This window comes from Monocercomonoides exilis (genome assembly GCF_001643675.1).
Source record: "Monocercomonoides exilis strain PA203 chromosome Unknown scaffold11-1913109, whole genome shotgun sequence".
Lineage (NCBI taxonomy): Eukaryota > Preaxostyla > Oxymonadida > Polymastigidae > Monocercomonoides > Monocercomonoides exilis.
The window spans coordinates 1809665-1827717 of record NW_027150556.1 but is presented as its reverse complement, the minus strand read 5'-3'; the positions used below and the strand labels follow the sequence as shown (position 1 = coordinate 1827717).

At 34.5% G+C, this 18053-nt stretch overlaps 3 protein-coding genes across 3 annotated transcripts; all 3 read left to right on the top strand.

The window, feature by feature from the left end:
- Positions 1-876: 876 nt before the first annotated feature.
- MONOS_9253 (poly(U)-binding-splicing factor PUF60) lies at positions 877-2464 on the top strand. Its single transcript, XM_067879735.1, has 3 exons — positions 877-1064; positions 1131-1495; positions 1597-2464. The coding sequence occupies exons 1-3, from the start codon at positions 939-941 to the stop codon at positions 1721-1723; spliced, it is 618 nt and encodes a 205-aa protein (XP_067731784.1). The 5' UTR covers positions 877-938; the 3' UTR covers positions 1724-2464.
- A 5210-nt stretch (positions 2465-7674) lies between these two features.
- On the top strand, positions 7675-8644 carry MONOS_221 (uncharacterized protein; the record flags this gene model as incomplete). Its single annotated transcript, XM_067872117.1, has 3 exons — positions 7675-7684; positions 7756-8281; positions 8476-8644. 3 exons carry the CDS (start codon positions 7675-7677, stop codon positions 8642-8644), a joined length of 705 nt encoding a protein of 234 aa, XP_067731783.1.
- Positions 8645-10325: 1681 nt separating this feature from the next.
- Positions 10326-17690, top strand: MONOS_222 (putative Protein tyrosine and serine/threonine kinase; the record flags this gene model as incomplete). Its single annotated transcript, XM_067872127.1, has 3 exons — positions 10326-12399; positions 12459-15439; positions 15632-17690. The coding sequence occupies 3 exons, from the start codon at positions 10326-10328 to the stop codon at positions 17414-17416; spliced, it is 6840 nt and encodes a 2279-aa protein (XP_067731782.1). The 3' UTR covers positions 17417-17690.
- Positions 17691-18053: the final 363 nt, after the last annotated feature.

Below are 18053 nucleotides of genomic sequence, written 5' to 3'. Positions count from 1 at the left end.
GCGTTTATAGATTTTATTTTTATGTTTTATCTTTGTTGCCTTCAGATTTGCAGAAATAGGTTCAATTATTGGTGTTAAATTCGAAGATTTTGCTAAATTCAAAAAATACTCTCGAGGATCTTCTGGAATGTCTTCTTTTCTCGTATATCTGGCAAATCTTCTATTTATAAGCAAAGAAAATTCTTGAATTTCAATTTTTTTATTTGTTTCTTTTGTTTTATTGCCATGTTCATCTGTAATTTCTTCTATATTGGTAGTTATGCATTTTGCACTTTTCAAAGGAATATTAAACGAGAAAGGGAAATGTGGATTTGAAGCGTCTTCATAAATTATACAAACATTTTCCAATGAAAACGACTGTTTGAAGAGAAAATCGACAATTGTGCTATTTAAAAATTTTGAGAATTGCTCGTCTTCTTGACTTTTTTCCTCCATATTTCGAGTTGAATTAAACATATCATTGTTTCCACTCATTAGTTCTGCTTGATTGTCTTTTAATGTATTTATATACCCAGTCTGAGAAGCTTTAACAGATGGATCGGATAAATTCGGTCGAAAAATCAGAAAAGCATCTTTTATATGAATATTAAATTTAGTTTCCAAATCATGACGAATTTCAATCTGCCCTATATATCCATATTCAATTCGTATTTCCGGCATTTTCTCAAAAACATGTGGAATTATACGAATATTTGACATTGATGTGGCACCATTTTTAGAGTCCTCTTTAAGCATACTCGAATCATAGTTTTCAATGTATTTTCCAAAATATTTTCCGACAATTATAGGAATCAATAGTTTCGAAGATTTTATCAATATTTTTTCAAATATCATTTTTTATGGGTGTAATATTTAATGTTATAGGATTATTGATCCTTTAAAACAAAGTTTTATCTTTTCCTCCAAAAGTTAGCACTGATTTATATATATCTATTTAAATGGCAATTCCTATTTCACAACAAACAAAGATTTATGTTGGCTCTTTGCACTTCGAAATTACTGAACCGATAATTCGATCTCTTTTTTCTCCATTTGGACCAATTCGCACTGTTCAGTTGCAAATGGTTTCTTATTATCTTGGCACACTCAATTTTATCATTGATATTATGTTTTGTAATATTTTTATTCAGGAACCTGGGACAACAAGATCAAAAGGATTTTGCTTTATTGACTTTTTTTTCCCTGAATCTGCTCAAGTTGCGATGCAAGAAATGAATGGTTTTTTCTTCTGTGGAAGAAATATAAAGGTTAACAGACCATCAGTTGTCATGCCAGGCCCTGCCCCTGTTTCTGGTTCAGTCCCTCAAATGTCTGGGATTGCTTCTCCTACTCAACAATTGACCCCTGTAAAGCCTATGTTAAATCGCATTTATGTTGGATCTGTGCCATTTGATATGGGTGAGGATATTATTAGACCTCTTTTTGAACCATTTGGTACAGTTGTTTCGTGTCAAATGATGCAAAATCCTGAAACTGGTCTTCACAAAGGCTTTGGGTTTGTCAATTTTTTTCAAAATAAATAATAGTTTAATCACGTTTTTGAAATTTGCGAAATTTTTATTTCTTATTCGTTCTTTATAAATTTCTTTCATTCAGGTTTATTGAATTTACAAATGAAGAAAGTGCAAAAAATGCTATTTTGGGTCTGAACGGATTTCAATTTGGAGGCAGGGCGTTGAAAGTTAATTATCCTACACTCAGCGGAATGTCACAACCTCAATAGCTGATTTTTCATTGCATATTCATCAAATGCTTTTCTTACTATTTCTTTAACAATTTTGATTCTCTTTACAAATAATTGAATTCTATTTCAACATTTCACGACTTTTAATTATATTCACTATCCTCTTCTATTTTTTCATATGTTTTGCGATCTTATGCTTCGGTAATTTATATCAAGAGCGAATCAATACTGTGCAGATTGTGCACGCATCTCCGATTTTTTAATTTCTAATATTTCTTCTATCTTTCTTCTTTCTATCTATTATTATGATCATGATTATTATCATGTACTTAGCATTCATTTTCTATTTTTTTGTTCATTCATAGCTATTTCTGAATTTGTTTTTTTCTTTTTTCAAATAACAATTTTTTTTTTTTTTATTTGTTTCAACTTTGCTCCTCAATGTTCTTTATTACTCTTCATATATTTCTCTTCATATAAAGTTTTATTACTTATGTACTGAAAACTATTTGAAGAGGGCAGCTTAACTTGAAGATGGACATTCAATCAAAGTTTGTTTATATCTGTTTAAAAATTAATAAATCTTGAAGGAAAAGGTTTAAGAAAACTTTTTTCTTCCTTTTGGGCAAGCTTCATCGCGTTGGCTTCTCAAACAGAAATGTCGCAAGCATGTTCACGCTACAACGTAAACAAACTGCATTATTATTATATTTTAATTTTATGAAAGAAGTTATTTTTGGATGCATTCATCAAAAAGAATAAGCAAATATTTCTCAAAAATTAGTAATATGAATAAATTTATTTGTTATGGAGTAAAACTCAAACATTAGATACAATGGGGATCAGTGAATTTTATTGAATTATTAATATTTATTCAAATTACAAAAGTTTGTTTTACAAACTTTTTGCTTTCTGAATTTTATTTCATTCCACTCAAACAAATATTTTTCTCAAATTGGGGCAAAATATTTCTTTTCAGGCATTTTCATTGAAAAGATATGCACTTTTCTTTGACTTTTTAAGATCAAAGAACACAATAAAAATTCGTCCATTTTTTAACATTCGTGTAACGTTACAAAACATTTTGCTATTGTATTAATGACGTTTATTTACGGAAAAGAAAATTCGATTTAATTTGTAATCCGAAAATGTTTGAAATGTTATGAGTGAAACAATTTTTTCATGTTTTGTACAAAAAAAGCTTGAAAGTCCGTATTTTCCCCCACATGTGGAGATATCGAATTTTTTTTAAATGTATTTTGAAGTGATTTTTTTCAGCCGAGGAAGCATTTCACAAAATATTGAAATCCATTTTTCAAAACTACTAGCATTATCTTTTTTATATTCAAAATCTTAAGTTGAACAACTTGTTTTTTCTTGATTTTTTCTCACATCATTTTTTTATCAACATGCGAACACAAATTTGAAAATTTCTTTGTTATAAAAATGAAGTGTTAAAAATAAAAATATGATATGAAATATGCACACTCTTATGAAGAAGAGTGAAAAATGTTGAACATTAAAATTTTCTATTTACATCAAACACATCATAACAGAATAAATTTGATCTCAGATCATACAATGTTGTGAAATTTCACCTGTTTGAGACAAATAAAAAATTTTAATGTTCAACATTTTTCACTCTTCTTCATAAGAGTGTGCATATTTCATATCATATTTTTATTTTTAACACTTCATTTTTATAACAAAGAAATTTTCAAATTTGTGTTCGCATGTTGATAAAAAAATGATGTGAGAAAAAATCAAGAAAAAACAAGTTGTTCAACTTAAGATTTTGAATATAAAAAAGATAATGCTAGTAGTTTTGAAAAATGGATTTCAATATTTTGTGAAATGCTTCTTCGGCTGAAAAAAATCACTTCAAAATAAATAAATAATTGCTGTATCTCTACGATAAATAAACAAAATTCGAAAAACAAACCACTTTTTTAATGTGCTTGTTAATAAACACCTTCGTCCAAATGTTGAGGTCCATCTTGCTTTATTGAATGACTGACATGCAAAAACAATAAAAGTGCCAATAAAGGAAAAAGTCCCATTCGAAAGTTGACCCAATGAAGAAAGAAATTTCAAACATGGATAATAATTTTTGAAATCATAACTTTTTTCGGAGTGTTGTTTTTTTTTTGAAAATTCAATTACATTTGCTAAATAATTAATAACCAATTGTTGAATACTAATTAATCGTTTCAAATACCAATATTTGATAATTAAATTTCTATCTCGATATTCTTTTTAATTCTGTGTGATATAACACGAAAAAATATCAAAAACTCAAAAATGAATAATCGAGCCGATGTTTTTGATCCAAAAAATATGATTTCAATAATAATCACCCACATTTTTTTATTATCACACATCTGATTTTTTAACGATAACTTTCGATATGAAAAAAAATACTATGTTTTCACAATAAAAAAATTCTTTTCAAACATTCATTATTCATGTGGGTGATAATTCTTGAAATCCTGTTTTTTGATAATAAATTTTTGGGGCTTAGTTATCTCTTGAATATTAACAAATGAACAGTGAAAAGTGAAAAGGGTTATTTAATATTTTTTCATCTTTGATTCTTCAAAATCATTTGGTTTTTAAAACAGTTGTGGTGATTGCAGTATTTGATTGAAAATTGTCTTCCAAATGATAAACTGTTTTTGAAAAAACAACACACCAAATAAAGTGATGATTTCAAAAAAAGTCACCCATATAACTGAAAAAATCTATTCATTCTAAGTTAGAGTTCGTATTTAAAATGAAACAAATTCAAGTTTCATTTAGAATTTTTTTTTTTCTCCAATAAATTTTGTGGATAAGACTTCACTCAAAATGAGTTTCAAACCATTTGCTTATTTTTTTGAAATGTTATTATCATTTTCAGTGCATGAAAAACAAGACATTATTTTTTATTTATTTATTTGGGACAAAATATTTGACTTCAGGCATTTTCATTGAAAAATTTTGAGCGTCAGATGAACTTTTTGTGATCAAAAAATTTGGAATAAATGTGTTTATTTTTTGATAAACATGTGAAGTTACAAAATATTTTGTTATTTCATCAATGATGTTTGTTTGCAGTTATGAAAATCTAATTTATTTTGAAGTCTGTAAAAGTTTAATAATGTTAGAAGTGAATCAAAATTTTCATGCTTTGTGCAAAAAAAGTTTGAAAGTCTATATTTCTCCCCATAAATTTATTTTTAACATTGAGACGCAAAAACCAATAGCTCAAACTCCCAAGTTTGAAATACAGATATTCAACATGAAAATTACACCAGTGAAATGCTGTGTTCACAAATATTATCGTTATTATGAGCAATAGTTTCCAGTTCGAATTCATTAAATACCAACGTTAACTCCAGTCAAGCATGTAGAAGTCAAATGAACGTCATTTCTCATTCTCAACATGCGAAAAAGGAAAACGAGTTTGATATTTATGAATTTCATTTTTTGGATTGTTTGTATCTGATTCAGAAATTCGACAGTCGTAAATTTTTTAAATTTTCTTCATCATCAGCTTTTCTGAAAATTGATAAAAATATCAAACAAAGAATAAAAGCTCATTTTCTTGTGAAAAAAGTTAGGGACCTTCCTTCTCCAGAGCCAGATGGAGAATTGCACAAATTTATTTGAACATGAAAGTTCTTTTTCAGATAATAATTGTCTGAGTTTCAAAATTTATCTATTGTAAGTTAACTAAATAGCCTATTTTCCAAAATAATAAGGAGGGGTCCAAAGTGTGTTTTTTTCTGATTCAGACAAATTGCTTTATTTCTTGGAATGGTTGCATTCAAGGAAAACACAGACAAAAAGAGATTTTATCAAAGAAAAAACGAACCACGAAATTTCTGATACGAAATACTTTGTGTGCCCATATTTATAACAAGTACTGAGAATATTAAAGAACAAAAAGAGAAGGCTAATATTCATTTAAAGCGATAACTTATTTGGAACAGTTGCATTACTGGTCGATGCGACCTCCATACGAACTGAAAAGCCAGTTGGAAGCTTTGAATATCAAAAACTTTAATGGGACGGACATCATAAAGTTTATGGTGTGAAAATTCATGTTGCTGTTGCTGCTTCTTATCCATTTGAAGCATTATCCGCATTTGAAGTGGTTGAAGGACATGCACATGATTTTTCTCTATACAAAAAACATTCACATCCCTTAGTTGAATACTTACAGGTAACAAACGAGGACAGACATAAGAATGGCCTGAATAAACTCAATACTCAATGGAAAATAATGGCTGATCGAGGATATCATGGGGTGGTGGAAGGTTTGGAGTTAATAACTCCGATGAAAAATACTAAAGCTAAAGAAGAGATCGAATACAACGCGCAGTTAGCTAAAAAGAGGATTCCTGCTTTTTGGTTTTTCGGCAGGATGAAACGACTGTGGAAGCAATTAGCGAACAGATATCGGAATGGGCTGGATGATGCCAAAATTGATATAGAAATTGCTGTGTGGCTGACAAATCTAAATATTCAGGCAAACGATCTCACAGAAGATGATGGAAGGCTTATGCATCAATGTCTAATTTTCAATCATGAAGAAGTGGGAAAATATTAGAAATAATCATAATTATTTTAATAATAATAATGTCAAAAGAAAAAGAAAAGCAATATACGAGGGAGAAATAGGGTGAGTTAATTTTCAAACCACTATTTTTCATTCGGAATTTTTATTTTATTGTCCCAAGAAAACTTTGGGAATTTTATTTATTATCGAAAAAAATTTAAACATGGGACAAAATTTTGTGTTTTATGAATTTTGTTCCACACAGTTCTTTCAAAGATTTTTTTCGATTTTTATATTTTCATATTTAATATTGCACGATCATGGAAGAATAATTTCCATACGATTGCAGAAAAAGTTTGGAACAAATTATTGAATTTTTCATAAATGAAAGAATTCTGTCCCACATTATTATTAACTATTTCCGAGAATGCTTTAAAATTTTCGTATTTTTGTGAAAAGTTCTGAATGTTTTGGTTTTTATTTTTAAGATAAAAGACTTGCTCGTGGAAGCAGAAGTTTTTTTGTTTTGAGAGTTTTGAGTATTTTGATTTTTTTCGTTGTTTATTAACAAAACTTTTTAAAGTTTTTTTTTTAAATAAATAAATAATTTTGTTTTTTTAAGAATTTATTGGATAATTTCTGTATTTTGACAAAACAATAAATTCATCTGAATATATCAGACTTTTTGTGTTGATAAATTCTATTTAATGAAAATAATTGAACCATGAAAGCTTCTATAAAAATGATATTTGATAATTAATGATGACAGTGAAAATAAAAAAAATTATAATATGAATAAATATGTTAATAAATGGATATGAAAAAAGCAATGAATCGAAAAACCAATTTGAAAAAAATTCAGAAAGTTCAAAAAATTGTTCAAATTTTGTTTTTTTTCAAACAGTTATGGTTTCTAATAAAAAATTGGTTGAAAAAATTCTTTACAAAAGGAATGGAGATAGAATTGAATCACAAATTTCACAACAAATTGAAAAGGCTATATTTTCGTTTCTATGAATGTGACATGTTGTTATTCAAAATTGGCTGAATTTTACTCAATGAAAGAAGAGATAATAAAAGTCGAAAAGGAAAATAAATCGGCAAATTATTCAACGGGCAGATTTTTAGAATTGCGTAAAAATTACCATTTAAATCAATTTGCAAAAAGGACTTTTCCCCGGAAAATTTCAGATTTGAAAAGCTATATTGAAACGGAAAGTTGCAAAGGAAAGAGTGCTTGTGCCTTCGAGGGCTTATTCACTGGACGATCACTTACAAATACTGTTGGAGGAGGAATGTATTGATACGGTGTTCAAACTGCATTCAAAATGAAGAGCATCCAGTTTATTTCCGTACAACGCAACATCAACTGGCCAAGGATTGCATTTTAATCCAAACTAAGAAACATCTCCAAGTGATGGACTTTATTGCTATTTCCTTTTTTCCCATGAATGCAAGTGTTTGGGTGATCCTCCACATGGGCACGATTTGATATACTTTGATAATTACAATTTATACTTTTCTTCAGTAAATCCGTTCAAAGAATGTTACATCACAAAAGCAGATAGCCAGAGAGTATGCTATGGATATAATCATTCAAGTTCAGGGAGTTGGAAATATCAATGGAGAGAAAAGAAGGATTGGCTGAAGAGAGGGATTCTCAACCGATTTGTGGCAGTGAGTGGTGGTGGTGAAGAAGAGTTTTGTGGGGTGAATGAATCATATACATGCAGAACCATTGGTGTTGCAGTCATTCGGAGCGTGATCCAGGTGAGTCTGTCAGTCACGCTGATGGAAAAGAATCATCAATGCGAGGAGACAACGATCGAGATAGGGACAAAGGAGATTTTTGTCATTGGGATAGGCAAAGTTAAGAGTTCGATTGGAACAGGTACAATTTCATCATCATCATCATCATCATCATCATCATCATCATCATCATCATCATCATCATCATCATCATCATCATCTTCTTCTTCTTCTTCTTCTTCTTCTTCTACGTCATTGGCTTTTTCTTTTTTGGAAATTTCTTCTCAGAAAGATTATATATCAACGTATCTTTTTATCTTCACTTTTTCAAAATCTCCTAATTGCATTTCAACAACTTCTCCTTCAATTAACAAAAGAAATTCGGAATTTTATTCCCTCGTTCAGAGCCGTTCTTTTTTTCCGTACGGTAATTCCGCATCTCTGTGGAAGATAGACAGTTCAAAAGAAAATCGCAAGGAATTTGATAAATTATTTGAAGAAATATGAACGAAGCGATCTTATGCAAAGAAGAAGAAAGAGAAGAAGAAAGAGAAGAAGAAAGAGAAGAAAAAAGAGACACAGAAGAAAGAGAAGATGAATATACGAAAGAAAGTGAAGAGAGAAAAGCAGAAGATTCGAAAAAAGGAGGAGCATCATTTGTGGAGTAAATAAAGGAGAAGGAGAAGGAAGAGAAGGAAGAGAAGGAGAAGGAGAGAGAGAGAGAGAGAGTATGCATTGAAGGGAGTATTTTAGTGAGAGAGTTTAGCTTCTCTTATTTTTGTGTCTCATCAGCCCCATTTCTTTCATCTCGCTCTATACCCCTTGCATCCCTCTCACATCTGACATATTTCAACATTTCAACAGCAAATGATGCATGTTCACCTCCAACAACTGTATTATCCCAAATCTCATGTCTGATGAACAGTTGCTCATTCTCACCAGTTTGTGACGTATATGATGGAGGAATTGTTCCATCACTCAACAACCCCTTTTCCTCATTGATCGTTTCAAAGACCTCTTTTATCAGATGCTATCTGTCTGAGAATGTTGCTGTCAGCGGGAGTGAAGGGAATCCATCAAAATCTGGGAGACAGAATCAGACTGACGATTTGACGATTTCGTTCACTTGGTGCGAATGGAATGACTCAAAAACAACTGGGATAAATAATACAGTTACAGATGGAGTATCGAGTGAAGGGGTGAGCAACAGGTATAATCTGGTATCTTTAACAATTTCAGTGAAATATTATTCATTCATTTACTTTCCCCTATACAATTGGATATTATTTTTGTATTTTTGAATCTGTTTGATCAAAAAAAAATATGATGATAAAAAAATAACAAATAAGAATTAACAAACTTTGTGAAATTATCGAATATATTTTGTAGCTAACTGCAAGATTTTTTTGACCGCCATTTTTATTTAATTAATTGAAGAATATGATTTATCATTATTCATTTTACAAAAATAATTCAAAAAATTTTGATGGATATCCATTTTAGTCAAGATTTAAAAAATTATAATGTTAAATTTTCAAAGATTAAAGATGTTAAACTAATACTGAAATGCTGCTTGAATATGGAACAAATGAGAATTTCTTTTGAATATGATAAGAAAATCCATTTGATGAAAGCGATTTTGTAAAGGTTGATTTTTAACCAATTGATGTATGATTCCAATAGAATGAGTTATTTCAAAAGAACCCATGATAATTTGCTTTATCTATTTTCATTCATATTGAATCATTCTATTTCAATTCCAACTTTTTTTCTTTTAAAACTGATCCAAAAAGTTACATATATATAACTTTTTTTTCTTCTTCAAACAAATCGCAATTTCAAGCTAACTTTATTGCTTGTACCTTTATAAAATAGAAGTACATATTTTCTTTTCTGTTATAATGCTGTTGCTTTTTTTGTATTTGCATTTTTATTTGTGTTGTTTGCTTCAACGAGATAAACGATTATTATTTGAGAGATTTTTGTGATGAAAAGAAATCAGAAAGCTTCACAGCTTTCACAAAACCACAAATAGCAGATGTGCACATTCTTTTCCACAATGCTTCTTCTGCGATGATTCGTGTTGATTTTTGGTCTGTTCATTCAGAAGATCACGTGTTTGTTGTTGATGAAAAATCCAAAACGAAGTTAATTGATATCCGCTTTTGCATGAATCACCCTTGTCCAAAACATACCCTTTTCTTGTCAAATGGCTTTGTTTGGGCATCAAATCTGAGTTTTCATTCATTTGATGGCAGATGCTCAATTCGATCGATTGTCTCGTCCGCTCCTGGATTAGAGAACCAAAATGAAGGGAAAATAGTCTTGGAATGCAGTGCAATCAGTTCTATGGTGATTTCGAAGACTTGCCCCTTTGTGGGTGATTGTGGCACTTCATTTGTGTCTTTGGAAGATTGCCACTTTTTCAATGTCACACAACAAAAAAGAGTGAAAACCGTTTCTTTGTCGAATACAAAAGCGATTGTTGACAGCTGTGATTTTTCGGATATGACAACACCATATTATGGATGCATTGTCAGTGGATTGCTTTCAACAGGAGGTTTTGCAGTGTTCAACACATCTTTTCGAAAATGCAGTTACAGCAAAACTGTTGTTAATACAGTTACAACAAATGGAACAGAACCTGTGTTTTTCTCTGACACTTATTTCAATTGCAAATCTGAAGGTCATGGAGGTGCTATTTATCATCGTATTAACTATCCAATGACAATTGAGAGATGTATGTTCTTTGCATGCAATTCTTCTCAAAGTGGAGGAGCCATAGGAACCGACAATGCACCAGCGCTGAGTGCATTAATCATCAACAATACAATTGGAGAAAAATATGTTGCCACTATTTTTGGAGGGTTTTTAATGAGTGATTATCAGAATAACATGCAAATGAGAAATACAAACATTTCTGATTCACATGGAGAAGAATGTGGGTGCGTGTTTTTGAATCGGTATCCTGGAAATATATTAATTATTTGCTGTTATTTCATAAATTGTTCTGAAGAAGGAGATAGAATAACTTTCAGTTCAGGAGGCATTTTAATTGGAGATGGACACAACGTGTCAATTAGTGATTGCAGTTTAACAAAATGTTCTGGTCTCACAGCCGGAGGTGTTTGCTTTTGGGGAGATAGTGATTGGGGTGGCGATTATACAGGGGTTGTGATGTTTTGCTTCTTTGAGGAAAACTCAGCCAGAAATGGAGGAAAAGATGTTTCAGTAATGGGGGAGTGGGTTGAGAATGCAGACCAGTCAATGCTGGTTGAATGCCGATCAAAGACATTGGGATCGAATCGAGTGATGCATGGGGAAAAAGATGTGAGTGAGTGGATTCCATATTATTATTCTGGAGCGTTGTATGTGAACAGCGAGACTGGAGATGACAACGAGGCTTGTGGAAAGAATGAAAGGAAGTGCAGGACAGTGGGCTATATCCCTGTGTTGGTTGATCCGCATAAAGCAGAAAGCACAAGAGTGGTGATTGAGTCAGTGAGGATTGTCGAGCAAGGCTGCAATGTGGCAAACAAGAAAATGGAAATTGTTGGGAGCACAGGTGGAGAGCTGACAATAACAACTGCTCTCGCATCGACTTCACTATTTTCAGTTGAGGATGGGCATTTGAGCACAAACTCGATTCAGATCATTCACGATTCTGCACAATCGACTGCAGATTCATTGGTGTTTCTTTTGGAAGGGTCAGGATCACTCCATGTGGATGGTTGCACCCTCGCATCAGGGAGCGGGTACTCTGAGTCAAATGCATTCTCCAGCTCGATGATAATGCTGAAAGGAGGCGAGGCCACAATCGAATACACTCACATCTCGTCGTTCTGGCTGTTGGATGCATCATGGATTTTGCTTTGTGGATCGTGTTCATTGAGAGTTTCGAACTGCACACTGGAGATGATTGTTCGAAATGGAGGAGAAGGTGGAGGTATTTCTGCAACCATTAGTTCTGGTTGTGAGCTTGAAATATGTGAATGTGCATTTGACAATTGCACAGCAAAAGAAGGAAATGGAGGAGGAGTGAAAGTTGTTCTGGAAAGGGGAGGAAGCCTTGCTATTGGTGAATCAACAAACGCCACATCATTTTCTGTGTGTTCTGCACAAAGAGCCAATGGAAAAGGAGGATTTGGAGGTGGGCTGTGCATCTCCAGCATGGCCGAAGATGTATCGCTCAGTCTGATCAACCTCGAATTTGCAGACAACTGTGGATCAGTGGGAATGGATGTTTATGCTTCTTTGAAGGATCTCAGGACAAAAGTGAACAATGTGACATTTTCGTGGGCATTTCTCATCGAGTCTGAAAAACGGGAGAACTCGCTGTGTGGAGCTGATGAAAACTTTTTCGAAAACGATGTGGATCTCTTCATTTTCATCACAGGGCTTCAATCAACAACAATCAGCACAAGTGGCAGTGAAGGCGAAAACGCTTATACTGTGGAAACGATGTTCCGTGCAAAACACTAGATTATTCCATTCGACAAGCCGCGAGTGTTGGAGAGTTGACAATCACGATCCATTTGTCAACCACACTGTCCTCAGAAACTGTTCCGAACTCTCATGCAATAAAATCAGACAGCGATTCAGAATGCAATCTTGTTGTTAACTCATCACTTGAAGGGCAGACAGGAAAAGTGATCTTGACAACAGGAGTGCTGAAGTTGAACAAGATTGTATTTTCGATTCCTTCATCGTTTGTCCATTCACAGAACACGCTGATTCATTCGCATTCAACAACAAGCGAACTCACAGTCAATGGCTGTCAATTTGTGAACCAAACATCAGCTCCCATCTCGTATGTGTTGTTTGATGTTTCTGAAGGAAAACTCACAATAGAAGATATCACACTTTCATCGATATCCTTTTCGGGAAAGGTGTTTGCAATCACGCCTTCTGTTGATGCTGAGATCATTTTTCTAAATGTGAGCAATTCAGAATTGGGCACAAATCCCTTGTTTCCTGTTGATGGATCAGTGCAGCCTCTAAATTCCCCATCAGCTCGCAACGGTGACCTCACACTGTCTTTGACTTTCAAAACATGCACATTTCGAGAAATAGCTGTTTGTGAAGCAAATTGCTCAGGGATCATCTCGACTGATGCCACCATTCACTTGTTGTTTGATGGATGCACATTTGAGAGCGTTTCATCACCAACAAGTGATGAAGGAGGAGCGATGAGGATCTCAGTTGAAGAGTCTGGGAGCTTTTCAATCAATGGAACGAGTGTGTGCCAAAAGTGCAGCTGCGAAAACAGAAGGGTTGGGAAGGGAGGCTTTCTTTGGATGCATTTCCCTGAAAGCCATGGAGACTTTGCTCTGGGGATGATGAGCCTGAAAGAGAACAGCGCATTTACTGGCCGTGATGTGTTTGTGACCTGCAAGGACTTGCTTGAGATTGTTGATCCGTCATCCTTTTCGTTTGCTGCGGCAGTTGCAGTGTCTGAAAGAAACAATTCTCTGGTGGGGACTGATTCATCTTGGTTTCATTCCAAGGATGAAGATCTGTTTGATTTTGTTCTGGGATATCGAAGCCGAGTCATTTATGTGAACTCGACAAAAGGGATGAACTACATTGGATGTGGGAAACGCTCGTTCCAGTGCACAAGCGTTGACTATGGGATCACACGAGTGGCAGATGGCGAAGAAAGAAGGATTGAGATTGGCGAAACAGGAAATGTGGGAGATGAATTCGATCTTGTTCACCTGCTGATTGAATCAAACAGCGAAGAAACAGCTGTCCTTTCTGTGAGTGGTGCCATTCCAAAAGCGAGAGATTGCATTGTTGAGGTTGGAGATGGGATTGTGAAAGATGTGACATTCTCACTTCCAGATGCCTTTGCAAATGGGCACAGCACCTTGTTTGCATTGCCATTTCCCACATCAGTGCTGACTCTCGAGGCATGCTCCCTCACTAATTCTTCCTCAACCACGATCTCATTCAATCTTGTTCTTGTCAATGGTGGGGATCATGCTCTGAAGAACTGCAAAATAGAAAACATTATATCTGCTGTTTCGCTTGTTGAAGTGCTCTATCAAGAGCATCTAAGCAACGAGGATGCGAAGGGACACAGCATTATGTTTGATTCGTGCTCATTTCTTTCGACAACAGAAACAGGGAACACAACAAGCATAGCGAAGATTGATTCCTCAGACAGTGATGTGTCTGTGACAGTTAAGAATTCGACATTTTTGAAGTGCTGCGAGGATTCGAGCAGTTGTGGCGGGGCATTGTTTGTTGGATTGGGCAAAGGCTCCTTGTTTGAGGTGAACGATTCGATCATGAGCTTGTGTGAGACAGCTGTTGGGAAAGGAGGAGGGATGTATCTGAACGGAGCGGATGCAGAGCATTCACTCCTACCATTTGTGATATCGAATGTGACATTCTCGAGCAACAATGCAATTGTGGGGCGCGACATGTTCATCCAGTGCGACAACTTGTCCAGTCAGATCAGCGAGCGCCACTTCCTTTTGGATTTCAGAGAGCCCCCATTCAACAGACACAACTCGATATGGGGCGTGGATGCAGCACTTCCATCACACGATGTTGACATCATCCCCATGGTTGTGATGTATCAGAGCGAGCTGATATTTGTGAATGGAATTGCGTCAGGCGCTGCTGATGCGAAGTCATGTGGAAGTGTGTTCTCGCTATGCCGTTCGCTGTCGTATGGGGTGCTGCATGTGATCCCTTCGATCTACAGTCAAGTGATTGCAGAAAAAGAGACAGCAGTGTCTGAAGAAGCGGAATTCAGAGATGTGGTTGTGAAGAGCTTTTCATTGAACAGCTACTGCTGTGTGCTGTTGAAGAGCGCAACAGCAAGTGAAACAAAGTATTTGGGATTAATGGAGTGCGTGGGGAGTGTGTCTTTCGAGAAGATGGATTTTCTCTTTTCTGAAGAATATGCCTCGTCGCATCTGTCAGTGTTCAACGAACAGAATGGAGCTACCTCAATCATGTCATGCACATTCACAGGAAGTTCAGAAGCGATGGTGCTCAGCCAGACCCTTTTTGTCGTTTCAGCAGGACAGTTGGAAATACAAAAAGTGGTGTTTGATTCGCTCAACATCCACAATGATATTCTTCTTCTGAGTCCATCAGCAAGCACTCATATCAGCCAGATACAGATCAAGGCTGTTTCTTCAGATTCTTCATTGGTTGTGGCAAATCAGGCAAGTGCAAATATGATTGATGTGGAAATCGACAATTCGTCGTGGGGGAAAGGAATGATCACAGCCTCTTCATCGAATGTCTCTGTTTCGTCGTTGACTTGCTCATCTGTGGAGGCTGAAACAGTCATTGCTCCAGCTCATTCGAGTTTGTCGATTGAAAAGATGAAACTCATCAAATCAACAATCAAAAAGCATGCCATTCTGGTGGATTCATTGGATGGGCAGGTGATTGTCAAGGAATTGTTTGTTGAAAACATCAAGCTCTGCGATGGTGATGTTGTGTGTTGCACTTCTCAGCAGAATGATTTGACAGAAGGAAACGATGAATTGTGCAGCATAATACAAGCATCATTCAGCAACATCACATGTGCATCAAGTGTTGAATCAAAAACAGCAAGCATATTTGACTGCTTTTTAAGCAGATATCCAGTCCATCTGCAAAACTGCTCAACTGTGAATTGCACTTCTTAGCCAATGAAGGGGGCAATCGCCTCCTTCAACTGCTGTTCAAATGCTTCTTTCGATTCGTGTGTGTTTGATGGAAGTTCTTCCACCAAAGATGAAGGATGGAAAAGAAACGAAGGAATGAGCGATGCCTGCATGTGGAATGGATCTCTTGTGGCTGTTGTGAAGAGTTCTGTGATGATGAAAGATACAACAATCTCGAATTCACCGGAAGGTGGAATAACAATGAGTGGAGGAAATGCGATAATTGAAGCAGGGAATTTCTCAAACAATAGTCCATCAATTGAAGGATATCCATCATTGAGAAGAAATATCATCTGCTCTGATTCAGGAACATTGAATGTGATGAGTTTGAAAGGAGGAGATGGATTGGAAAGAAATACATCACTTTGGATGCTGAATAATGTGTGCAGCTTTAAAGGGATTGTTTCAGAGAGAGATTCATCATTTTTCATTCCTGTGTTGGAAAGAGTAGAAGCAAAAGAAGAGACAGATAGAATGAAGCTGAAATTTAAAGGATTGCTTCTTATTCCGTGCAATCTGTCATTCGCAGTTGTGAAGAGAAAGGGAGAAGAGAAAGAGATTGAAAATTTTGATTTTGATTCAAATGGATTCTTGTCAGAAAGAGAAGTCGAAGGGAGCGTGGCAAAAGATACAATCAGCGGTTGTGGAAATGAAATTGAAGTGAGCGTGTGTATTTTGTTTGGAAATACAGAATCTCCCTTATCAACAAATTCATTCGTTCTGAAGAACAAAAATGAGACTGAACCAAAGGGGGATGAAATAATGTCAAAAGGAGAGGAACAAATTGAATGGGGCGTTATTGCCTTTATTGGATGTATTGTTATTGTAATGATTCTGTTATTTGTGATTGTTGTTGTTGCGCTCCTGAGAAAGAAATTGAAGGAATTGGAAAAGAATGTAGAAAAAGAAAGATCAGAAAACGAGCAGATATTGGGGAATATCGAGAGGAGAAGAGGAGAGAATGGAGGAAACATTGAGATGAGTGAAATGCCATCGACGTTGCTTGAAGGGATGACAAGCCAAATTCCGTTTCTCATTGAAAACGATGAAGAAGATCTTCCAGAGCCTCCTTTAATGACCGATGACATTCAAAATGAAAATGATCTGCCAGATTTGGAATCTCCAATACAGTTTTCCGAGAATGCTTCTGTTTCATTCGTACCTCAATCTCATCCACTCAATGTAATATCAGCAAAGAAGCCATTTCAAGAAAAGGAGAAAAAGAACATCAAAACATTGCATTCAGTGATTCATTCAGTGCAAGGTAATTTCACGCTGGGAACAAGAGCGATGGATGTTGTCGATGGGAAAGAGGTGGTTATAGCAGTTGCAGAGCTGTTTGAGCATTTGATTTCGGTTAATGATGAAAGAGTGGAAATGATGGTGAGGCAGTTGTGCCCATATTCAATCTTTGTTGAAGAAGGAAATAATGAAATATTTGTTATGACAGAGGAATTGGAGGAAGAGAAGCAGAAAGAGGAAATGAAGCGATGGAAGGCTCCTGAAGCTAGAGTTGGAGAAGAGGATATGGAAAAGGCTGCTGTTTTTTCACTTGGACTGATTCTCCATGAAATGACAACAGGGGATGTGCCATTGAGCGAGTGTGAGGCAGAAAAAGCACAAAAAATGATGAGTGATGGAGTGCGACAGCTGACAGAAGGGATTGACGAAGAAATGGTTGAATTGATGGAGCAGATGTGGGCAGATGAGCCAGATAGCAGACCAAAATTGGAAGAAGTGATTCAATTATTGAAATTTCTGAATTGAACTTTGATACATCAAAATTTGTCTTCATTTATTCTTTTCCATAAGTTTGAAGATTTGAATAAAATATTTGAAAGGTTAAACAGTTGAGCGAAAAAATGGACTTTCAAGTATTTATTGCGCGAAATATCGAAAAAATTTTTGTTGCAAGGATAAACAGAGTTATTTGAGTGAAATATATAAATCACCTTTTTTCTGTTAATTTGTTCTTTGTTCAAATGTTAGAACATTTTAATTTTTTAATCACCAACAAAAGATCAAAAATATGGTTTTTTTTGGAAAAACGATTAAAAATGAAAAACTTAAGTTGTGAATTGTTATTCATGCTTTAGCTTATCACAAGAAAGATTTCAAAAGAATGGAGATATCAAATAATTCAAAAACAGAATAATTAATGAAAATTGATCATTGACAAAAAAAAAAAAATAATGTTGATTGTTGAAGAGATAAGCAAATGGAAACACCTTACAAAAATGCTGATAGTTTTTTCTGTTTGAATAAAAAAATGACTTTTCCAATTATTTCATATTTTGAGTGAACGTGAAATGGAAAATTCATTTGTTTCTCTTTGAATTCAAGATATGTTTAATGAATAATATCTTTGATAAAAACCACAGTTTAATTGAAAGTTGAAAGTTGT